Source organism: Protopterus annectens, chromosome 7.part0 (genome assembly GCF_019279795.1).
Source record: "Protopterus annectens isolate FY-2018-M chromosome 7.part0, PAN1.0, whole genome shotgun sequence".
Lineage (NCBI taxonomy): Eukaryota > Metazoa > Chordata > Ceratodontiformes > Protopteridae > Protopterus > Protopterus annectens.
Window position 1 is genome coordinate 136733203 of NC_056739.1, and position 23619 is coordinate 136756821.

The following is a 23619-nucleotide window of genomic DNA, read 5'->3' on the forward strand; positions in this document are numbered from 1 at the left end:
AACAGTCCATTCAGAGCCCGGAATCTACTCAAGGTTCTTTTTGGTTCCCAAAAAGACTGGAGATTGGAGACCAATATTGGACCTCAGCAGACTCAACAAGTCTGTGAAAAAGACAAGATTTCGGATGGTCACACTTCAATCGATTTTGCTCTTCTTGGGCAAAGACAACTGGATGTGCTCAATAGATCTTCAGGATGCGTACTATCACATAAAAATCCACAGGCGCTCCGGAAGGTTTCTCCGCTTTCGGCTGGGGTCCAGTCATTTTCAATTCAGAGCCCTGCACTTTGGTCTCACTACAGCCCCCAGAGTCTTCACCAAATGCATGGCGGTGGTCATGGCTCACCCGAGACGTCAAGGATTCCAGGTGTTTCCGTATCTCGACGACTGGCTCCTCTCAGCCACCACCAGGCATCAACTTCTCCAAGCCAGGGATTACACCCTAAATCTCTGCACTCAATTAGGAATTTCGATCAATTACAAAAAATCCTCCTTATTGCCCTGCCAGTCTATTACTTTTATAGGCGCAAATTTAGACACTGTTCGGATGTCAGCAAACCTCACAAGCCAGAGAATCCTAGATATCCAAAACCATGTGCGGATCATCCTTGCCAACAAAAAAGTGCAAGCCAGACTGGTCCTAAAAGTATTGGGCCTCATGGCAGCTGCCATTGCTCTTCTTCCTTTGGCCCGTTTTTACATGCGTCTCCTTCAATGGATGTTGTTCACCCAATGGTCCTACCAACAACTTCCCATGCGTCACCAAATTCTGGTGACACAAACTTGCAAAAACTACCTATCCTGGTGGATTTCTTCTCCCCAGGTTCATCAGGGCAGACCCTTTGTTTCCCCGGCCCCGGTAGCCACAGTCACTACGGACGCCTCCCTGATCGGGTGGGGGGGGGTCATTATCAGGGCAGGATGGTTCATGGGACATGGCAACCGTTCGAATACCACCTGCACATAAATGTCCTAGAGATGAGAGCAGTGCTTTTAACGTTGCAAGCCCTCAACGACTTTCTTCCCTTGGGAACAATTGCAGTTCACACGGACAACTTGTCCGTAGTGTGGTACATCAACAAGCAGGGCGGAACCAAGTCCTACCCCTTGTGTCGAGAGGCTCTCAGACTTTGGCAATGGGCGATCTCCTCTCATCAGTTTCTGGTAGCAACGCATATCCCTGGGAAAACCAACTTTTTAGCGGACAGATTGAGCAGAGCTATACTCATGCCTCACGAGTGGTCTCTCAAACAATCTATAGTGGAGGAGATTTTTCATAAGTGGGGCCGCCCATGTTGCGATCATTTTGCTACTCCCCAAAACAGCAAATGCCCAGCCTTCTTCTCTCTCTTCCCACTTCCGGGCCATCCCCCCAGAGACGCTGTTACCCAAGATTGGCCCCAGGGACTTCTTTATGCCTTTCCTCCCTTTCCATTGATACCACAGGTACTCCAGAAAGCTACCGTTTTGAGAGCCAAAATGATTCTCATTGCCCCGTATTGGCCTCGACAAATTTGGTTTCCGTTCCTCCATCATCACCTTTTAGTGCAGCCGTGGCATCTGGACCCAGTGCCAGATCTTCTGATCCACCAATCGGGTCAGCTGCATCGGTCCATTCCTTCTCTCAACCTCACAGCTTGGTTGCTCCACTTCCTTCTTTAGCCAGGCTTCCTATGATCTCTAACCCTGTTAGAGATATCATAGTAGCTTCCCTTAAATCTTCTACTAGAAGGATTTACACTAGCAAGTGGAAACGCTTCTCCCTTTGGGCGAAATCAAGGAGCATAGATCCCTTTACTGCCCCTGTTCATGCAGTTTTGGATTTTCTAGCGGAAATCTTTCACTCGGGTTCTTCATCTTCCACAGTCAAAGTTCAGTTGGCTGCGATCTCGAACTTTCATGTCTGGTTTGCAGATCACAACATTATGTCCCGTGAGCTTTGTAGAGCTTTTCTGAAAGGAGTTTTTCTCGTCAAACCTCCTGTCAGGAGTCCTCCTCCTCAATGGGACTTAAATCTAGTGCTGACATCCTTAATTCTTCCTCCCTTTGAGCCAGCTGCTTCATGCTCACTAAAGTTCCTTTCGTGGAAGACACTCTTCCTTGTCGCTATTACTTCGGCTAGAAGAGTGTCAGAACTTCATGCCCTCTCTGTTCGTCCCCCATATTTGGTCTTCCACAAGGACAGAGTATCCTTGAGAACTAATCCATCCTTTTTGCCCAAGGTTGCTTCAAAGACAAATTTAAACCAATCTATTGATCTCCCTGTATTTTTTCCTAATTACTCCAACAGATTGGAACAAAAATTACATTATCTTGATGTTCACCGCCAACTAAGATATTATTTGGACAGAACAAAACAATTCAGAAAGTCTGATCAGCTCTTTCTTTCTTATGCTGAAAATAAGAAAGGTCTCCCTGTTTCCAAAGTGACCTTGTCTAGATGGCTATCTTCCACCATTTCCGAAATTTATCAACTTAGGGGCAAACAGCTGTGCTCAAAACCAAAGGCACATTCCACTAGAGGCTTAGCCACTTCTACAGCCTTTCAGGCTAGGCTACTCTTAGATACTATTTGTGCAGCAGCCACTTGGGCCACTCCTCATACCTTTGTTTCTCATTATAAATTGGATTTGGCCTCCAGGGATAGAGCCAGTTTTGGTTCCACGGTTCTCAAGAGTCTGTTCCATTGAGCCACCCAGGATAGAGGTGCTAGGGACGCGGTCCCATCCAGCAAGAATGAAGGCGAGATTGACAACTTAACATTTAGAAGTTATGTACCTACCATAACGTTCCATGTTAGTTGTCTTCTCTCGCCTTCTTTCTTGCGACCCTCCCTCCTTCCCCCTTGCCTGGACAGACCTTGATCTCCCTTGGCTCTGGAAGATTTTGTTTCTTTGGGCACCAGTTAGTTCTAGTTTTAGTTATCTGGTTTCCCCTTACAGCCTTTTTAGGCTTATTGCTCTTCTTTCCTTAGTGGAAAGTTTTTATGCTAGGTGGTTTTCCCTCTAGGTACCAAACGAGATCTGGGTATTTACCACCTTGCATCATGGGATATGGGGCTGCCTTGAGCTGGTAAAAGTGACTCTCGAGCTTAGCAAGTGCCGAGTCGGAGCCGAGGATCGGCTCCGAACCCATCCAGCAAGAAAGAAGGCGAGTGAAGACAACTAACATGGAACGTTATGGTAGGTACATAACTTCTAATTTTATGTAAATGAAAAAGAAATGGTGAATGTGTAGCATAGTTCATATAGACTCCTGTTTTTTAGTAATGTCTTCTGTTTAGATAGATTTAAGTAAAATATGCAGGCTTTTGTTTTAGCTATTTTTTAACCAGCATCCTTTGAACTAAAATGGAAATCTCCCATTTTCTCCTCAGGTGGAATATCTTCTTAAGAAAGTGTGCACCACAATGAATGTTGAAATGAACAGTGGAGAACTGGATGATTACTTTTCCCAGGATCCTTTGCAGAAGACTGGAATCACAGTGTGGCAGTTCTTAGAGCTGGTAAATACTGGAAAATTCACCCGGGGGATTGATCGAGAAACGATAAGCATGGCTATTGAAGAAGTCTACATGGAGATCATCAGTGATGTTCTGAAACAGGTACTGGTGTTGGAAAATTGGAAAATGTTGCTGATAAAAAGTGCTGTGCTGTGAGCAGGAGCTGGCTGCCTGAGCACTGTGAAATCTCAGTGGATACAAGGTGTGGTTGTAACCATGATTCAGCAGTCTTAGTCCTAGGAAATGTCATGAGAACATGAGTGCACGTAAGTAGGAGCTGGTGCCGGAAAATCTTTTTGGGAACAGGGATGTGTTGTAAAACGTAAACTGTAGACTTTGCTGAGAAATCTCACTAGGAACTGCTAGATGCTTTGATAGTCCCAGTGCTAGCAAATGTCACTGGGAAGGCTTGTACTGTAACCATCAGCTGACTCTCCTTTGAGCTTGGCAGTCTCAGTGGGAGATGGCATATGTTGTAGACTTGAGTTGACACTCCCACTGTTGGGGAATCTTATCGGAAACAAGGATGTGCTGGAACTTTGAGCTGGAAGGCCACACTGGAAAAAGGCTTAATATAAAGAGGGTTTACTGTAAGCATGATCTGCTAGTCCCATTCCTTGGAAATCTCACTGGGAGCATGAATATGCTGTAATGCTAAGCTAGTTTTCTTAATGTTGGGGGACCTCTATAAGAGAGAGAGAATGTGCTTCAACCATAAACTGGTGCTAGCAATGCTAGTAAATCTCATTGGGGTATTTTTTTTAAATGAATTGGTAATTCCATTATTGGGGAATTATATTTGGGGCAGGGGTGTACTGTAATCCTGGGCTGATAATTTCATGATGTCCTGACTGAAATTACTGTTGCAGTATTCCTGACGTATGGGTTGTCATCGCTGATGTCCAGCCAGGGTACCATAGCTTTACCTTCACAATGTTGCAAGCCTGATGCACTACCTCCACTGGTAAGCATAGTGGTATGTGGATGGACATCTGAATGTGTACTTTAGATTATCTTGCAGCTAGCCTGAATGCAGGTTGTGGATCTGTTGGAGCTGATCACCATTTGATCTTTGGTACCATTGCTTCACTTGGTTGTTTTCTCAGATAAGTGCCCCATCAAGGAACCTTTCTTTACCATACTTGCACTTATCCGTATTAGCTGACATCTAACAAAGTTGAACAAAAATAGCATAAGCAAAAAAGGCAGGCAGATTAAGATCCTTTTCCATCTAGGTCCAGAACACGATCAGAAATCCTGCTCCGTTTCTCAGTTGTTCATTCCCAAAACCCTTGGGTCAGGGATTTCCTCTCTCAGCACCTTTCTGGAAATTCAGTACCTTAAACCAAGATGGCAGAATTTGCATGCCCAGATATCTCTGTTCTGCCAAAGAGGCTTAAGAGGCCCAGAACAGATACACAGTCTTAATTATTTGGACTCCCATGTACTTGCTGAGGTTGCAGAACCTGTGGTATGTCAGGTTGCCTCTCAGATGCCCTCTACCGAGATCCTGTTGTAGGCTCATATGGCTGCTCAGGTCTTTCAGACTGAGGATGCATCTGAGGAAATGCGACTCATCATTTCCAGGTACCCTCATAGCATCCTGCAGATATTGGGGAAGATATCCCAGGTACATTAATAGCAGGTAAGGCAGGGTCCCGAGCCTCCACATGTCATACAGGTGGATGTCACACCTGGAAAGTAAAAACAAAAGACATGTGGCCTCTCCCTCAGCAGCTAGCGAAGAGTGGATGAATTTCTCCCAGGGCTTGTTCAAAGCTATCATGGGTTTGAAACCAGCCTCCTTTGGGTTTCCACAACCACAGGCTACTCCTTAAAAACATACTTTGGCATCTTCTGAAGAAGATGATGATGATCATTATTTAGATCACTCTTTAGACTATTCTGCTCATTTGCACTCGCCTGGACAAATCTCTTCAGATGAAGATTGATTCCCTTCCTTCAGATTGCCATATTGAAGCTTCCTTTGGGGAGACTATCAAGAACATGAAACATTTTGAATGGCAATCTGCTCAGATTTCTAATGTACAGAAGAGGTACTACAGCCTCTTGGAAATGGGCACTCTTGCCTCTTCACCATTCCCGCCTGTGAATGAGGCTTTCCAGGGCACTTTCCAGTCCACCTCTTCAATGCCTGACTCTCAACCATCAGCTTCTGAAAGACCAGACAGGTTTTACAAGGTGCCTATTGACTTAAAATACTTGTTCAAGAATCCTGCGATAGACACCTCTGCAGTGTCTCTTGCTTCAGATAAGCCCTATAAGCTCTTACCCAGTGCCAATACCCTACCTACAAACAAGGATAATAGGGATATGGATATGTGGGGTAAGAAGATACATACCACCTCCTTCTGTTGCTTTTGGGGCTATTAATTACCAGACTCAAATGTCTACATATTTGTATTCTGTGCTTCAGTTCTTGAACAAAGTTATGCTGGACCCCCCAGCTGCAGAATCAAAGCAGCAAATCCAGAATCTACTTTCCCAGAACACTCAAATAGCCAGACACAGCATTAAGTCAGTTATAGTGCTATGGGTGCTTCCTCTAGGCCAGCGACTACTGGGTCTGTTGTTCATAGATATGCATGGCTTTGTAGCCAACCTATTCCTGAGGATTTTAAGTCAAAACTCTTAGACTCCCCCTGAACAAAGATCTTTTGTTTGGTCCTCAGGCTGCCAGTCTGTTCAAAACCCTCAAAGGACCAGTGTAAGACTATGAAAGACTCAAGCAGATCCTAATCTCCTTAGATCCTAGATACCTTGGGAACTACCCATCTTAAACCTACATCCTTCCTCGGGGGGGGGGGGGGGGACTGTAGGACAACTCAAAAATTAAGTAAAAGCCCTAAGAAATGGTGCTGTGACAAACTTCATAAGAAACCTTCATCTGAAAAGCCTCCCTTTGGAAATAAAAATCTGTAACTACCTTTGCAGCATCCCCTTCCTTGTCCTCAGCCCCTTAACTCCTTTGTCACTCTCCTTGTCCTATTGAGAAACTATTAATACAGACAAATGGGTCCTGTCCTTCATCAGGGAGATTTATACCATGTCCTGGGAAAGTATACCTCCTCTGACAGGCATGCCACATCATCTTCACAACTAGTTGTCTGCACCCACTCCCATTATTCAAGACCCTCCTGAGTTAGGGCATCATTGAACAAGCCCCAAAAGACTACATAAGGAAACAATTCTACTCCAGAATCTTTATGGAGCAAAGAAAATAGACAACGGAGACCCACCCCAGATCTTTCTCTTCTAAACACATTCTTGAAAGTACCAGTATTCAAAACACTCTCTCTTCCCACTCTCTTGCCTTTCATTCTACCCATGGCCTTTTTAGATCCCCTAGATCTGAAGGATACATATTTACACATACTTATTTATCCTTCTTGCAGGAAATTCCTCAGTGTTTTCTTTGGCTCCTCATATTTTCATTTTACTGCTCTACCTTTTGGTCTTTCCACAGCACCAAGAGTATTCACAAAGTATCTAGCTGCAGTGATGGCATTCTGCTGCACCCAGGGAATTCACATTTTTCCCTACCTGGATGACCTGTTGCTCCAAACTCTCTCTCCAGGAGTTCTTCAACATCTAGATTTCACTCTCCAACTCCTGTCAAGTCTGGTTTTCAAAATCAAGTGCAAAAAATCCCACATGGATCCTACACCGGAATGGGTTTTCATGGGTTTGCAGAGTGGACGCAGAAAACCCATGCCTTATTTCCTCAGAAGACATTCAGTCTGTCCAATTTCTTCCTGCATCTCTCCTCTACAACACACTGTACAGCAAGGAAGATGTTAAGAATTTTGGGTTTTATGGTGACCACCATTCCTATGCTTCCCCTAGCCAGACTTCACATGAGGAATACCCAGTGGTAGAAAACAAAATGGAAGAAAACCAGTACTGGAAAATGCAGCTCAGTCAAACAAGTTGAATCAAGATGAAACCAGTGGTATCTGAAATGCATGTGGTCCCAACACTCCCTTCCTGTGGACACCCTCATACCCCTCCTCCCTTGTCTCAAAATGGAGCTACTTTGATGAAAGGAATAGTTTGACCCCAACCCAGGACTTCCCTTCACACCAAGTATGGCAACTACAGCTCTGGAAGGAACTTATCAGTCTGAAGGAAATGAGGACTCTTCTGCAAACATTGCAGACTCTTTCCCACCAATGGAAACCCAGACCACTCTTGGTGTACACAGACAAAACCACACTCATGTGGTACATAAACAGGGAGGCACCAGGTCTTGCCAATTGTGCAGATTAGCTTAGAAGGCATGGAACTTGGCCACCAAGATGGACATCGCCATCACAGCCACCAACATTCCCTCACAGGACAATGTGCTGGCAGGCTCCCTAAGTTGCTCCTTGGAGGACCCTCACAAATGGATCCTAAACAGCCAGGTTTTCCAGACAATCACTAATCACTGGGCACATCACAGATATACCTCTTTGCATCATGAAACAACTATTGGCTCCCCCAGTTCTGCATCAGGGAACCTTATCTCTCAGCCTGGAAGACAGATGCCTTCTTCCAGTGGACAAGTAAGTTCCTCTGTGCCTTCTCTCTATTTCCAAAACTACTTTTAAAAGCACAAAAGGAAGCACCCTCTTTTGGCTGAGAACACTAGTTTCCCCTGCCACTTCACTTGACAAAAGGGAAATACAGGAAAATAGATCTACACCTGTACCTGATCACTCAACAAAAATTATTTTCTCCACTCAAATTTTCCCTCCTTCAGCTTGACCATGTGAATTATAGAATTTTAATCCGTCAAAAAACATTTTCTTTGAGGAGGCTACAGGAAACCAGGAGACCCACTGTTAGAAAATCCTACACAGCTAAATGAAAACGTTTTTCTTATTGGTGCTGCAAACGTAGTCTGGACCCACTCTTATCACAGGTCTCTGCTGTCCTACAAATTCTTTGTGAATTATTTCATTTAGGCTTGGCTTACTCTCTTATAAAAGCTCACCTGTCAGCCATCAATGCCTGCCTGCTTTTCAACCCCCTGCTTATGGCCAGAGTAGAGTTCTGTATCTTAACCCAGCAAGGGAACACATTTCTTTCATTAAAATCTCAGTTTTATGTTGGAAAAGCTTATACTGCTTCTCTTTGGACCAGCATCTTCTGTTTCTCTAAAATTTTGCACTTAGAAAACTATTGTACTCTTGGCTGTCACTTGTGCTAGGAGAGTGTCTGAGCTGTCTCTAATGGCCATTCCAGCTTTTGTTTTCCACAAAAGACAGGGTGATGCAAGGTTCATCAATCCTTTATGCCTAAGGTAGTGACTGAGCTGTTCCTCAGTCAGACTATTCTTCTACCCATTTTCTTTCCCAGTCTCCAAAACAGGGGGAATAAATCCTGTATTCTCTGTACATCCACAAACAAGAGGTTTTATCTGGAAAAAGTTAAATCTTTCAGGAAGGCTGACCAGCTCTTTGTATCATTTATGAGCCCTAGGTTGGGCCAGTCAGGCTCCAAACAAACGATTACATCTTGGATTTCTGCTGCCATCTCCTCCTGCTGTTTGTACCATGGTAAGTCCATGTCTTCCTGCCTAAAGGTTAATTTCAACAAGGCAGTGGCTTCCTCAGGGGGGCTTTTCACAAGGGAATAGACACCAAGTCTATCTTGGTGTCTACTCCCTTATGAAGTAGATACCAAGTCTATCTTGGAAGCTACTACTTGGTCCTTTTATACACACCTTCAACAAAAACTATAAAATTGCTGTCTTCTCCAGGTCCAGGACTTCCATTTCTAGGTCTAGCTGGACTGCTGAACAGCTGATCTGCTCATCAGCCTTCACTCTACCTCCTTCAACTCTGGGAATCACCCATTTATCAGGAATACTCCAACAGGAATTTCTGTCAGGACATAGTACAGCTGAGTGAGAACTTACCATAACAGATGGTGGGATGGAATACTGCAACAGTGACTATCACCTCTTCTGTACCTCACTTTAGCTGCCTTCTTCTCCTATCCACTGCCTTAACCTCTGCTCTGCCGCATGACAATGGGGGAGTTTACTTACCTGTTCGAGCTACATCCCTCCTAGCTGACTGGTCTGCTTTTCTCAAAAATCTTCAGGCTACTGGCTTAGTGTGTTTCTGAGGTACTCGCTCATACATCTGTCTTTATATCCCTACACTTATGAACCAAGGTCAGGCTTTGGACATACTTCCTTGGGAAAGCAAAGCTTTGATACTCTGGCCGGATGTTAGCGGTGACAACCCATATGTCAGGAATACTGCAATAGTGATCAGTAGGACATCTAGTGTTATGGTAAGTTCTTATAAAACTATACTTTCCATTGTTGCAAGTCTGAATGGTAACAAGGTTGTGCCATAAGCATGACCTGTGAGATTTCCACTCAGCAGTGTGCATTTCTGGAGGCCAGCACATGTAGAAAGTTAGTAGAGTGGTTGTAGCTGCAATAAGTAGCCTGGAGAAGTGAGTTTCAATCCTTCGATATTGACTCCCTACGATAATTGAGTAAGCCACTTAACTGCTACTTGTAATCTGTCTCCGCACTGCTTGCATGACACCAGAGTGTCCTCGTGTCCTTGGTTGCTGCAGTATGGTATTCCGTAAGCACTCCATATACTCAAATGTTCATAATCTTAAATGTGTTTAAGACCAGTAGAAGTGATTAAAACTCATTTGATTGCTTCTGTCAGTGTTACGTCTGTGCAGAATTCTGCACAGTGGGGATCATGGAATTTGTCATTTCCCCACTGTAGAGTGATCTCCAGAGTTGGTATATGTAATTAACCGGGGGTGTAGAGGTGCAGGGGGGCTTGTCGCCCCTGCGCAAAAATGTAAGTGAGCAAAAATATAAGTTTTGTTTTTTCAGTGCTTTGGCTTTTGATCTTTTGAAATCAATCATTAGCCATCTGAGTTTTGTGGGGTCTATATTACCATGTCGACAGGGCTGTTCATCGAACGCCTGTATGTTGACATGTACACCGAAATGCCTAAATGCCGAACTGCTACAAGAGCGATTTTTTTCCCCAGGAAAAAAAATATCACTGGGCTGTTGGAAATTTGCCATTTCCTCCACTGTAGTAAGATCTCAGAGTTGGTATATTTAAGTAGGGGGGTGTGGAGGGCACAGCTCCCCACATCGGGGGCATCATCTATTTGTTTTGTTTTTTTGTTGGCCCAGCATTTTGTTTCCCCTGGGAAAAAATCGCTTTTGTGGCTGTTCGATATTTAAGTATTTCAGTGTACATGTGTCGACATAAGGGTGTTCGATGAACAGCCCTGTTGAAATGGTAATATAGACCTGTTTTGTGGACTTCGATGTTTAGAAGTACATGTGGTATTCTGTACTGTTTATTGGGATGAGCAGAGAGTGCAGGTGGCACTCTGAAAGTTTAGATTCATTCCCTTCCTAGGACTGCTGCAACACTGTTGTACTCATCAGTTTGAGAGCATGTAGTCCTTGTCTGTATTTATTTTTGTATTGATTCAGACTGCACATTTGTCAGACAAGTGGAACTGCCACAGCTTTTCATGACTGCCTGTTGTTATGAGGTATCATTTATTCTTTCTCACTACCTCATTATGAATGCTGAACATGATTGACCATTGTTTGGGTGCCAGAAACTATGAGAAGAAGGAATTATCTATGCTGATGCAGTTGCTTGTGAGGATGGTGGATAGCCAGTACCAACTGTGACATCAGTGTTTGCTGGTATCTGTTATTACCAGGTCTGTCAATTCCTGCCATTGTTTTTCCCACCAGTACCTGTCTATGCAAGCTCTACCTGTATCTTTTACTCAATACATCTCCCAGCGCTACTTGTCACACTCTGCACCTGTGATGGTAACTGCCACTCATCCACTTCTCTGGCACAGGTGACTCATGGCCTGTCTCTTCACTACACCTTGGTTACTGTCACTCCCTTTGTTACCTTTCTGTCTCAGTGCTGCATCTTTGCTCACTACTTGTCAGTCACTGCTACTTCCAATGCTGTAGGTCACTCACTGCCACTCCTGCTTGTACCTGCCAGTCAGTGCCACTCCCACCAATACCTGTCAGTTGATGACCTTCGTGTTTCACTGTTGCAGTCATTACATTTGGGTAATCCTGCTGACAGGTTGCCCTCAGTCTGCCTGAATTCCAAAGTCTTGGGTCCTGCATCGGCTGCTGTCGCCCCTTCCCTGATGTCAGGTCGTCAGGGGTATAAAAGATGCGGCCGACGCCATTTTCTTTAGTCTTTCTTGCCGCGCGGTGCCCGAAGCAGAAGCAGTTCGCAAGTGCCAGTCGGCCGACTCCTGAGATTTTCGTGTTCAAGTTTCAGATCCGAAGTGTTCAATAAAGCTAAGTACCCCGTTGGGGAAACCTTTTTTCTTGCTCCAGACCGATGTCAGAATAAGTAAATAATTGTATTTCTTATGGAAAGCAAAAACCTCATAAGGACTTTTATTCTTATTGTATTACTTGCCTAGGCCCTGATCACAACGTTTCTGGTTGTCGGTTCTGTGCTAGATTTAACCAACGCACTATTAAGCATCAGTATGACTTTGCTTTAAACTATTTTGGACGCCGGTTTAAACTATTTTGGATGCCGGTTTAATTATCCAGAAATGTCTGATAGCCATCCGACTACCGGAGTTCACAAAAAATGCAAAGAAAAGGAGAAAGATAGACAACCAAGGCCCAAAACCGACTACAAAGCTTCTCCTAAGCCAGTCGCCGGTTCACTGGTTCTCAGTGAGGCACTTTCGCAGGCCCTGATGCCCGCTACTCTAGAGTCGCAGGCAGCTACCGACTCCCATGTAGAGTCGGCCATGCCGCTATAAACTCAAGGTATTGGAGCATCGGATACTATTCCTTCAGATGGGTCCGGAGCTGCTGAGCAGACACCGGCCTCCGAGGGTGTATTCAGACCTAAACATCTTTACATTAAACCAACCTCAGCTTAAAAGGCAAAGTCTAAAGCACCTTCTAAAGCAAAGAAACAAACTCGAGCCACGTGGACAGGCCTCTATGCCCAAAAAACAGGTGCTCAAAATGGCTGAAGACTTAATTACCTTGATCAGGGGTTCCCATCCCCCTCCTGATAAGAGGCCTAGGCAAGAGACTGACTATGAATCTTCAGATCAGGTTTCTATTTCTTCTGATAAGGAATATTCTCTTCCCCCCTATGAGGATTCTGATGCTGAAGAATCTATACCTTCAGCTTCTCCTCCAGAGGACTATTCTTTTGGGGAAACCTTGCATACCATGAGGTAGCATTTCCACTGGGAGAGCCAAGATTTTTCAGAATCTAAAGAGTTTCAGGGATTTCCTTTTACTACCTCAACACAGGCCACTAGCCATTCCATCTGTGTTAGATATTGTAGATGATGTGTTTTCGGAGTTTAGTCTTACCCCTGACTCCTTACCTCCAGCTCCTGTTAAGCCTGACCGATATTACAGGGTTCCTGACTCTCATTAATTCCTTTTAAAAAACCCTGCTGCAGTCCCAGAAATGATTTCACAGGGTCCCAAAGGAGTGAAGGCTTCCGCTGCAAAAAACCCTACCCCCTCTGACTGAGATTCTAGGGCACTGGATAGATGGGGAAAAAAGGTTTACACATCTGCTACGTTGGCTATAAGGGCTTTAAACTGTCAGTTTCATATGCTCAAATATCGGCAACATGTCATGGCATTGCTTAAACAGAAAATGTTATTAAACTCTGAATGTGCAGAAAACAAGGAAATGCAGGATTTAGTGCATGCAGCTGAACAAGTTGGAAAGCATACTTTGCAATGTGGTTTTGATTCTTTGGAGGCCTCCTGCAGGGCCGCAGTTATGGGATCTGTAATTAGGAGGCATGCTTGGTTAAAGGAACAAAATCTGCCTGATCATGTCAAAGTTAAATTATTAGATGCACCTTTACAGCATGATACTTTGGTGTTAAGGCAGAGGAGGTGTTAAAGAAAATGGAGGACAAAGCTAAATCTATGCAAACTGTCAAAGATTTTCTAAAAGTACAGCCACCTAGGTTTAGTAGACACTGGCCTACAAAGAATTGGTCCTTTCCTGTGCCAGACAGACCTCAAAGGGGCAGATCCAGACACCCTAGAGGCAGATCCCTGGCGCAAGGTTCCTACATGTCAAAGCAATGTGGTGCTTCTACCTCCAAAGTTGGAGAAGACAAATCACAACTGTACAGGAAACAGTCCCAATGACTTCCCCCTGCCTGCACCAAGCACTTATCTCCTGGCAGCACCCTTAGGGGGAGAATTAGCACTTTTTTCTCAAAATTGGCACATTATAACCCAGGACAAGTGGGTTCTAAATATCGTGTCACGAGGGTAAAAGTGCCTTTGGCAGAGTATGGAAATGGAAAACGGCTGGCCAGATCTGCCAAAAAATCAATGGGCAGAGGCACAAAAACAAGTCTCATCCCTCATGGACATGGGGGGGGCATTCAACAGGTACCAGAGCAAGAGCAGGGACAAGGATTTTACTCAAGACTGTTCTTGGTGCCCAGGAAGGACAAGGCCTGGAGACCAATATTGGACCTATCTATTCTGAACACATTCCTGGATATACCAAAATTCAAGATGATGACTTTGCAGCAGCTTCTGCCCATGCTGGGCAAGAACGCTTGGCTGGTGACTCTAGACTTAAGAGGCATACCTACATGTCTCAATCAGACAGTTATGCAGAAGAAACCTCAGATTCAAGGCTGGCTCAATGCATTACCAATTCTCTGCACTGCCCTTTGGCTTATCTACTGCACCCAGGGTCTTTACAAAGTGCCTGGCACCAGTAATTGCATTCTGCAGACAGAGGAATACAAATATATCCTTACTTGGATGACTGTCTAATTCAAGCAGAGAACAAAGACATTGTTCTACAGCATCTGGCATTTGTGAAAAGACTTCTAACATGCTTAGGGTACACAGTCAATGAAAAGAAATCAAAACTAGTACCCTCTCAAGAGATAATATTCCTGGGTGCAAGCTTAAATACAACTGCCCAGATGGCTTATCTCACGTTGGACAAACAAAGGCAACTGACTACCTATTTCAAAATGTTGGCAACAAAGGCCCAGTTATCTGCAAGAAAAATTCTGCAGGCTTTGGGCTTCATGGCATTCTGCATCCTACTAATTCCATATGCAAGACTGCATATGAGGAAACTTCAATGGTACCTAAAAAGTGTTTGGACTCAACATTGCCACAGCCTGGAAACAATGATTACTCTCATTCCCTGCCTACAACAGGAGTTTCGATGGTGGGCAAAGGCTTGTCACCAAAACAAAGGACAGCCATTCACATTACCCCCAGCCAGGCAGACACTAACAACTGATTCATCAGATTATGCCTGGGGGCCCCACATGGCAGGAAGATGCATTCAGGGCACATGGTCCTCAACCCAAATGCATCTACATATTAATCAAAAAGAGATGCTAGCTGTTCAGAATGCCCTGACAGCCTTCAAGGACCTTCTTCATCCGGGACAACTACTGATAAAGACAGACAACACCACGGTCATGTGGTATATAAACAAGCAGGGGGGCACACATTCTTACCCCCTTTGTAGACTAGCCATGACTTTATGGGACACAGCATTAACTTACCAAGTACATCTGCAGGCACAATTCCTGCCAGGAAGGAAAAATACTCTGGCAGACGAACTAAGCGGAAACCTCCTGGATCCCCATGAGTGGCAGCTGGATCCACAAGTCTTCAGCATGATAACAAGGAAATGGGGATGCCTGGACATAGATCTATTTGCCTCCCCTCACAACTACCCGCTAAAAAGATTCTGCACAAGGACTTATCACAGACTAGCATAGAAAGTGGATGCCCTATCAGTATATGCCTTTCCCACACTGCCTCTCCTCCCCAAAGTACTCCTAAAGGTCAGACAGGAGAAGCCAAAAATTATACTGATTGCCCCAGACTGGCCCCGCCAGTACTTGTTTCCAATCCTAAAGAACTTGTCTCAATGCCCAGGCTCAAATACCTCATCTACTGTCCCAGCAAAACAATCAGATCCTGCACAGCCAACTCAGGACTTTAAACCTGGCAGCATGGGGGATAATGTAGTCATACAAAACTCACACCTCTCAGCAAAGCTGTGATGCATGTCATTTTGGAGGCCAGAAGGCCAAGTACTAGAAAATCTTATGCTGGAAAATGGAAGAGATTCTGTGTTTGGAACCAGGCTCAAGGAACTGATACAGCTGTGCCAAATATTCCTCAGATTTTGCAATACTTAACTGAGATGCTGGACAAATACCTATCTTTTTCATCTATTACAATGCATGCCTCTGCCATTTCAGCTCATTACAATACAGAGCCACCAATCTTTTCTCATCCCTTAATAAAACAGTACCTCAGAGGAGCCAAAATTTTAAGGCCTCCAAGGAGATCACCAATGCCTGCATGGGACCTCAACTATGTCTTGGAAAAACTCACCCTGCCTCCTTTTGAGCCAGCTGCTACTGCTGATATAAAGTTATCTTGGAAAACAGCTCTGCTCCTAGCAATAACTTCTGCAAGACGAGTTTCAGAGCTACAGGCACTCATGGCTGTGGAACCTTTTTTCATTTTTTATCCAGACAGGGTCTCTGAGGACAAACCCAACATTTATGCCTAAGGTGGTGTCCAGTGTGGCTCTTAACCAAACTATTCATCTGCCAACATTTTATCCAAAACCACAGAACAAGGGGGAGAGAATTCTGCGTTCTTTGTTCGTACACAGCTTAGATTCTACTTGGAGAGAACCAAAGTTTTCAGAAAGACAGAGCAATTGCTAGTGGCATATGCTGCAGGATCACAAGGAAAGGCTATCCCAAAGCAGACTATTTCAAAGTGGATAGACCACTGCATTCATTTCTGCTACTTACACCATGGCAAGCCAGTGCCTAAGAGCATTAGGCCACATTCAACCAGAGCTGCAGCCACTTCAGCAGCCTTTCTCAGGGGAGTACCAACCAAGGACATTTTAGAGGCTGCTACTTGGTGTTCAGTGCACACCTTTGCAAAGCACTATCATCTGCCACTCTACTCTAAATCCAGGGCGGGCTTTGGCACTGCAGTTCTGCAGGGCCTCATAGCTGCTCCTAGTGCTGTTTAGCTCCAGCCTCCCATCCATAGCTTTGGGACTTTACCCAAATGTAATGACTGCAACAGTGAAACACGAAGAACATAGTACAGTTGTGTACACTTATCATAAATGTAGATGTTCGAGTGTATTCACTGTTGCAGTCCAGGTTACCCACCCGCCACCCCCTTTCTTCTGATGGAACCTATCTTTCCTTTTCTGATTTATACAACCTATGCAGTGTATTTGCTTGTAGATGAAGGTAAAGTTTATATTGGTGCATGTATTTATATATATCTACATATATATATATATATATATATATATATATATAATTAAATAATATAATAATTATAATAATAATATAATAATTATTATATATAATATAATTTTGGCTACCTTTTTAGGGGGCACCTGACATCTGGGGCAAGAAAAACTAAAGAAAATGGCGTCAGCCGCATCTTTTATACACCTGACGACCTGACATCAGGGAAGGGGTGACAACAGCTGATGCAGGACCCAAGACTTTAGAATTCAGGCCGACTGAGGGCAACCTGCCAGCAGGATTACCCAAATGTAATGACTGCAACAGTGAATACACTCTAACATCTACATTTATGGTAAGTGTACACAACTGTACTTTTTCAGTCTCACTAGTACCAGCCACTCAATGTCTCTCAGTGCTGCTCTCACTGGAACCACTTCTCTAAGTACCACTCCCACCTGGCCTTTTAATGACAGATAAAGGAGAAGGTCATTAGTTCCCCTTCACAGCTTAGTGACACAATTCAATTTCACATTTGAATCATTTACCCACATGTGAGTGCCTGGCTGACTTGTAAGATATTGGCTGCTGTTGTCAGAGCTCTTCATCTCTTTCTGTGTTTCCCTTTTCCTGTCCCTTTGTTCAGTCACAGCCGTCTGTTTTCTAGTTCAGACTGTTGTGTGTCAAATACAGTATATTCATGGTTTATTGCCCACTCTAAATTCAGCTGCTTCATACAGCTGTGGGATGATACTTTGTCGAGCCAACGGGACCCTTCACTATTTCAGTGTATGGCCAGACATATTCTGGAGGTAGTTTCATTTCTGCCCACCTTCTACTGTCAGGACTGTGGCAGCACAGTGATAAATGTCACTGTGCTTGTGGCTTCCTCCCACAGAGGTGTATTGAGTGCCATTGCAGCCCTGTTTCATGTGTCAGGATCACTGAAGAACACAGTCATCCCACCACCACAGAATTGCACACTCTTATTTTGCTAGTGTTTCTTCTCCCCTTTTGGACTCTGATAAGTTTTGTGTCCCAGATGCAGTGTGATAGGGCTGGATCAGGAGTTTTAAATATTTATAACTGCATTAACTGCATTCTGCATTAAAATTATTTTGATGTTGGGGTTGGGTTTATAGATTATTTTAACAGTGTATATACAAGATATAAAAAGGAAGAGAAAAGCAATCCTATGTAGTACTAATCTACTTAAATGTAATGCGGTTTGAATAAATCCTCTATACTAATGATAAAAACAGGTGAACTGTACTACACTAGTCAGGATTTACAGAAAGGAGCAGTGCAACCATTGTGTAGAAGTAACTCCGTTCTGAGTGTGGTGTAGATACTGTACTACACTAGTCAGGATTTACAGAAAGGAGCAGTGCAACCATTGTGTAGAAGTAACTCCGTTATGAATGTGGTGTAGATACTGTACTACACTAGTCAGGATTTACAGAAAGGAGCAGTGCAACCATTGTGTAGAAGTAACTCCGTTCTGAGTGTGGTGTAGATACTGTACTACACTAGTCAGGATTTACAGAAAGGAGCAGTGCAACCATTGTGTAGAAGTAACTCCGTTCTGAGTGTGGTGTAGATACTGTACTACACTAGTCAGGATTTACAGAAAGGAGCAGTGCAACCATTGTGTAGAAGTAACTCCGTTATGAGTGTGGTGTAGATACTGTACTACACTAGTCAGGATTTACAGAAAGGAGCAGTGCAACCATTGTGTAGAAGTAACTCCGTTATTGTGGCGTAGATACTGTACTACACTAGTCAGGATTTACAGAAAGGAGCAGTGCAACCATTGTGTAGAAGTAACTCCATTCTGAGTGTGGTGTAGATACTGTACTACACTAGTCAGGATTTACAGAAAGGAGCAGTGCAACCATTGTGTAGAAGTAACTACGTTATGAATGTGGTGTAGATACTGTACTACACTAGTCAGGATTTACAGAAAGGAGCAGTGCAACCATTGCGTTGAAGTAACTCCGTTCTGAGTGTGGTGTAGATACTGTACTACACTAGTCAGGATTTACAGAAAGGAGCAGTAGAACCATTGTGTAGAAGTAACTCCGTTCTGAGTGTGGTGTAGATACTGTACTACACTAGTCAGGATTTACAGAAAGGAGCAGTGCAACCATTGCGTAGAAGTAACTCCATTCTGAGTGTGGTGTAGATACTGTACTACACTAGTCGGGATTTACAGAAAGGAGCAGTGCAACCATTGTGTAGAAGTAACTCCGTTCCGATTGTGGTGTAGATTCATGGGCATGTTTAAACTGAGCACATATGTTGGAGTATTTCCTTCTGACAAAACTGACTTTCGTAGCACAGCAGTAATAAGTTGCTCTTAAAGCAGCGTTCTTTGTTCTTGACAGCTGGCTTCACCTGTGCCAAGCAGCTTTATTGCTACTCATTTTGAGTAACAGTAAAACTCGCGCAGTGATTGTTATGAATGTAGTCAACATCTGAAAGCCTAGCTTGCTCTCTGCCCATTATATGGGACTTATTCTTAATTTGACTGTTTGTAGTGTTTATAATGTCATTTCTATCAGTAACTGAGCTAATTTGAAGATGTAGCACCTCAACCAGCAGAACTAAGCTCTGAACTAAATGCCCTGTTGAAAATTGCAGGTTTAGGACCAGACTAAAGCAAATCATCCAGCCACAAGTATACCTAAACAGCAGTTTAGAAGATAAGGGCAAGGGATGGGAAACATTGTGATAGCAGGTTGTACTTTATGCAAAGTATGAGAAGTAAAACAACTTGATCTGTAAATGTTCCAAAATAACTACTTGATTAAACTGCAGTTGCGTAATATGTATTGCGTTCTTTGTTTATCTAATACTTTATCTGTTTCAAGGTTGTGGGGGAACCAGAGCCTGTGCTGACACTGCATGCAAGTAAACCAGTCCTGAACAGTAAACTGGTATATTGCAGGATGCATAAATGCAATCATTTAGATGTAGCGCGTGTACATATAGGTAATTTCAAGGATATATGCTTTATTCAGCTGTTCTTACTGTAACTGTCTTAGTTTGCTGGTCTGCATGCTGTCATCTGTTCAGTTGCTCTTACTCTGCACTTATTACTGCTTGTTAGTAGCCTTCTAATTTACTGCCTTCTGCACTTGTTTTTAGTCATTTGTTAATTTAATTGCATTTATTTTAGCTGTTTTTCCCGTAATATTGCTACACACTCGCGTGCTAGCCTGCACTGCATTTGAATTGTATTTACTGCTGCTTTAGCTGCTTTTCTGTAAAAAAATATATATATATTCTAAGCTTGTTTCCTGCCTTTCCTGTAACTAGTCTAGTCCAGATACAGACTTGCTGTATGCAGGACTGTTGGTAAGCTTCTGAGTGCCCCCAAGCTTTTCTGTGTTGGAGGGAAGCCTTCTAGCTTATCAGTGGGAGTGGTAAGCACTAGGTGGCCTATCTACCACAAGAGGAGTGGTTTCTGGCCCGGAAGTTGTAGTTTATTGGCAGTTTGGGTAGTTTTCTATCTCTTTCAACTTTCTGGTTTAAAAGCCCACATTTGTGCTTGTTCCCCACCTTTCCTGTAACTAGTCCAGTCCAGGTACAGATTTGCTATATCCAGGACTGTTTGTAAGCTTCTGAGCCCTCCCAAGCCTTTCTGTGTTGGAGGGAAGCCTTATAGCTTATCAGTGGGAGTGGTAAGTACTAGGTAGCCTATCTACCACAAGAGGAGTGTTTTTTGACCCAGAAATTTTAGTTTATTGATCATTTGGGCATTTTTTCCATCTCTTTCAACTTTCTGGTTTAAAAGCCCACATCTGCGCTTGTTTCCAACCTTTCCTGTAACTAATCTAGTCCAGATACAGATTTGCTGTATCCAGGACTGTTTGTAAGCTTCTGAGCAGTGCCAAAGTCTGCTCTTTAATTTTTCCCTTAGATCTGCTAGTTCTCTCCTCTCCTGCACTTTTATTAGCTTGTTAGTTTAGCACTTTACCAGACATCTTGTAGCAATTATTGTAGTACACAAAAGTGCTACCAGCACTAAATGTTCTACAAGGAAGCAGCTCCAGTACTTATTAATGCCCACCCTTCCAGGCATGTATAAAGGTCAGTTCCCTGTGCTTTCTCCTATTAACCTGGTGAACTTGGGAATCCTGAGGCAATGTAGCAACTGCCTCATGTACACTGACAACCCTCTCTTACCCCCCCAACACTCAGACTTGTGAGAGATGCACTTGTATATACAAATTGGAAGCCATGCACTCTACAGCCAAGTGAGATATTGTCTTGGTCAAACGTGCATTTTTATTTGTTAATTGAATAATTATTTGTAGCAGGAAAGTATATAAGATGTAAAGCTGGTGTTTTTACTGTTTCATTTGCTTTTCTGATGAAGTCTTGGTGAGACGAAAGCGGAGAATTAAATTGTTTATACTCTAAAATCTGCATATTCTAGTCTTTATTGACCATCAGCACCATTGCTTACAGTGTTGTTTACTCTCCAGCCAAGAGCAGAATAGCTGGTCAAGAGGAGAAGGTCAACACTTGCACCACACCACATGGAACACATAGCCCTCCAGATCACACACCAGCATTGCCTTCACATAAAAACACAAACCACACACCCACCTACGTGGAGGCTCTCATTAACAATCTAACCAAACAGCAGAGACCTCCAAGGCAGAAACGCACTCGCCCACCACCACACAACACTAATCACGAGACACATATCTCTCCTAAACAGTGTGCCACTCACCCAAAGCCCCGGAGGCAAAACAGCATGCCCAACACATTAGTCATAGGTGACTCGATAGTGAGGCACACTGATGTCCCACTCACTAGGTTGAATAAGGAGAATGTCACAGTCAGCTGCCTGTCAGGCACCAGGATCTGCCACATAACGCATGCACTCATGTCCCTCAACAACAAGTACAAATATGACTCTGTCATTGTACATGTGGGTGTGAATGACCTGAGACATACTTCTCTGGACTACATGAAAGGAAACATGGAGGAGTTCTTGGATTATGTAGCCCAGGCGGGTATGACCCTAGCCCTGAGCAGCATCCTACCATCATCCAGAATGATACCACAGTACACGCAGAAAATGATTGATTTCAACAAATGGCTAAATTTCTGGTGTCATTCAAAGGGAATCCACTATCTGTCTGCCTGGGATGACATGATTGACACACCTCTATGCTTTGCTAGAGATGGCCTGCATCTGTCACCCCTGGGCTTCCGGATACTGGCCAAGGCTCTTGCCACCCCTATAGTGCCTTTTTTTAGGCGGTGTTCAAAAGACCAAATTGCCACTGTAATGGCTACAAATAAATGCAATTTGAGGGTCATGCTGCTTAACGGTAGAAGTCTAAATCTCAAAATGCACTCACTCAGGTACTCCTTCAAATGGAGAACATCGACATTTGTGCTGTAACAGAAACCTGGTTCATGGCAGCAGAAGGCACCCCTGCACTACCAGGCTACAACTTATTTCCACACCTTTCGGTCCCAGAACTTGGACTGAAGCTCCAAAGGTAGTGGTGTTTCCATATTCTTAACGGATGTGCACACCTCCAGACTTGTAGCCCAACGTAACGCATCAGAGATTCTTCAGGTGCAGCTAACATTGGGTAAGACAGCAGTTCGGGTCATAGCCTGCTATAGGTCCCCAACCATGTCCCAAGATTCACAATCCATATTCCTAAGCACCCTGGAGAATATTAGGGTCCAACCTAACACTCTCATACTGGGCGACTTCAACTATCCCTCCATTAACTGGAAAAACTACTCATGTAATGGTACACTTGCCCAATGTTTTCTGGAATTCATTAATTCTAATGCCCTGGACCAGCTCGTTCTTACCCTCACTAGAGATAGCAGCATCCTTGACCTGGTCATTACTAACATGGGTGACTGTTGCTCTACACCAATAGTCAACTCCTCCCTGGTTAGATCCGATCACAAGCTAATCACCCTGGAAATGCACATCCCTCCCAGCCACCCCACCCTCAACGAAGGTAACCACCATGAAAAACTTCTCCAAAGCTAACTTTGGGCTCCTAAAAACAGAGGTGGCTAACTTCATGGCACCCATGCAAATGGAAAATAGTTGCATGACTGCCAAATCATACACCAATGCACTGTACGAACACGTATACAAATGCATGGTTCTCACCATACCCTATAGAACTAAGATGCTCTCCTCAAAAAAAGGAAGCCAATCTGGTGGTCCCCTGCCATAAACAAAACTCTACAACAGGAGGAAACTGATGCAGAATAAGGTGAAGTCCCAAGACTAGAAAAACTCCCTTATCAGCCTCAACAAAAGGATGAGATCTCTCATCAAATCCTGTAAAGCTAGCTATGAAAACAGAATTGCAGCAGATAGTAAAAACAACCACAAGGCCTAATATAGTTATGAAAAGAATCTTCATGGCAATACCCAGATTTGCTCTGAGCTACTGCACAATGGTACCTTTTATACCGAGCCAACAAATATTACAGATATAGTGGCGAACAGATTCAGTGCTAACATTACCCTTCTCTCCTCCCCCAAAAGACCAGTCATAATACCAGTAGATTGCCAGGCACCCAGTATTACTGCTGCATAGGTTAAAACAGCACTGTCCAAGGCCAAGAATACAGCTTCTATGGGACCTGACAGTATCCCTGGCTGTGTACTACATGAACTACAGAGTGATCTGGCACCTCACCTGTGTGCCCTGTTCAGTTACATCCTCACCTCAGGCTTTGTCCCTACTGAATGGCGCACTGCTGCA

The 23619-nt window shown here is 43.8% G+C and overlaps 1 protein-coding gene across 1 annotated transcript in view; it reads left to right on the forward strand.

The window, feature by feature from the left end:
- DEF6 (DEF6 guanine nucleotide exchange factor) overlaps positions 1–23619 on the forward strand; it is a 1409598-nt gene that overhangs the window by 920468 nt on the left and 465511 nt on the right. Inside the window, 2 exon segments of the mRNA XM_044076574.1 lie at positions 3377–3604; positions 3809–3824. Coding sequence (XP_043932509.1) covers positions 3377–3604; positions 3809–3824 — 244 coding nt within the window.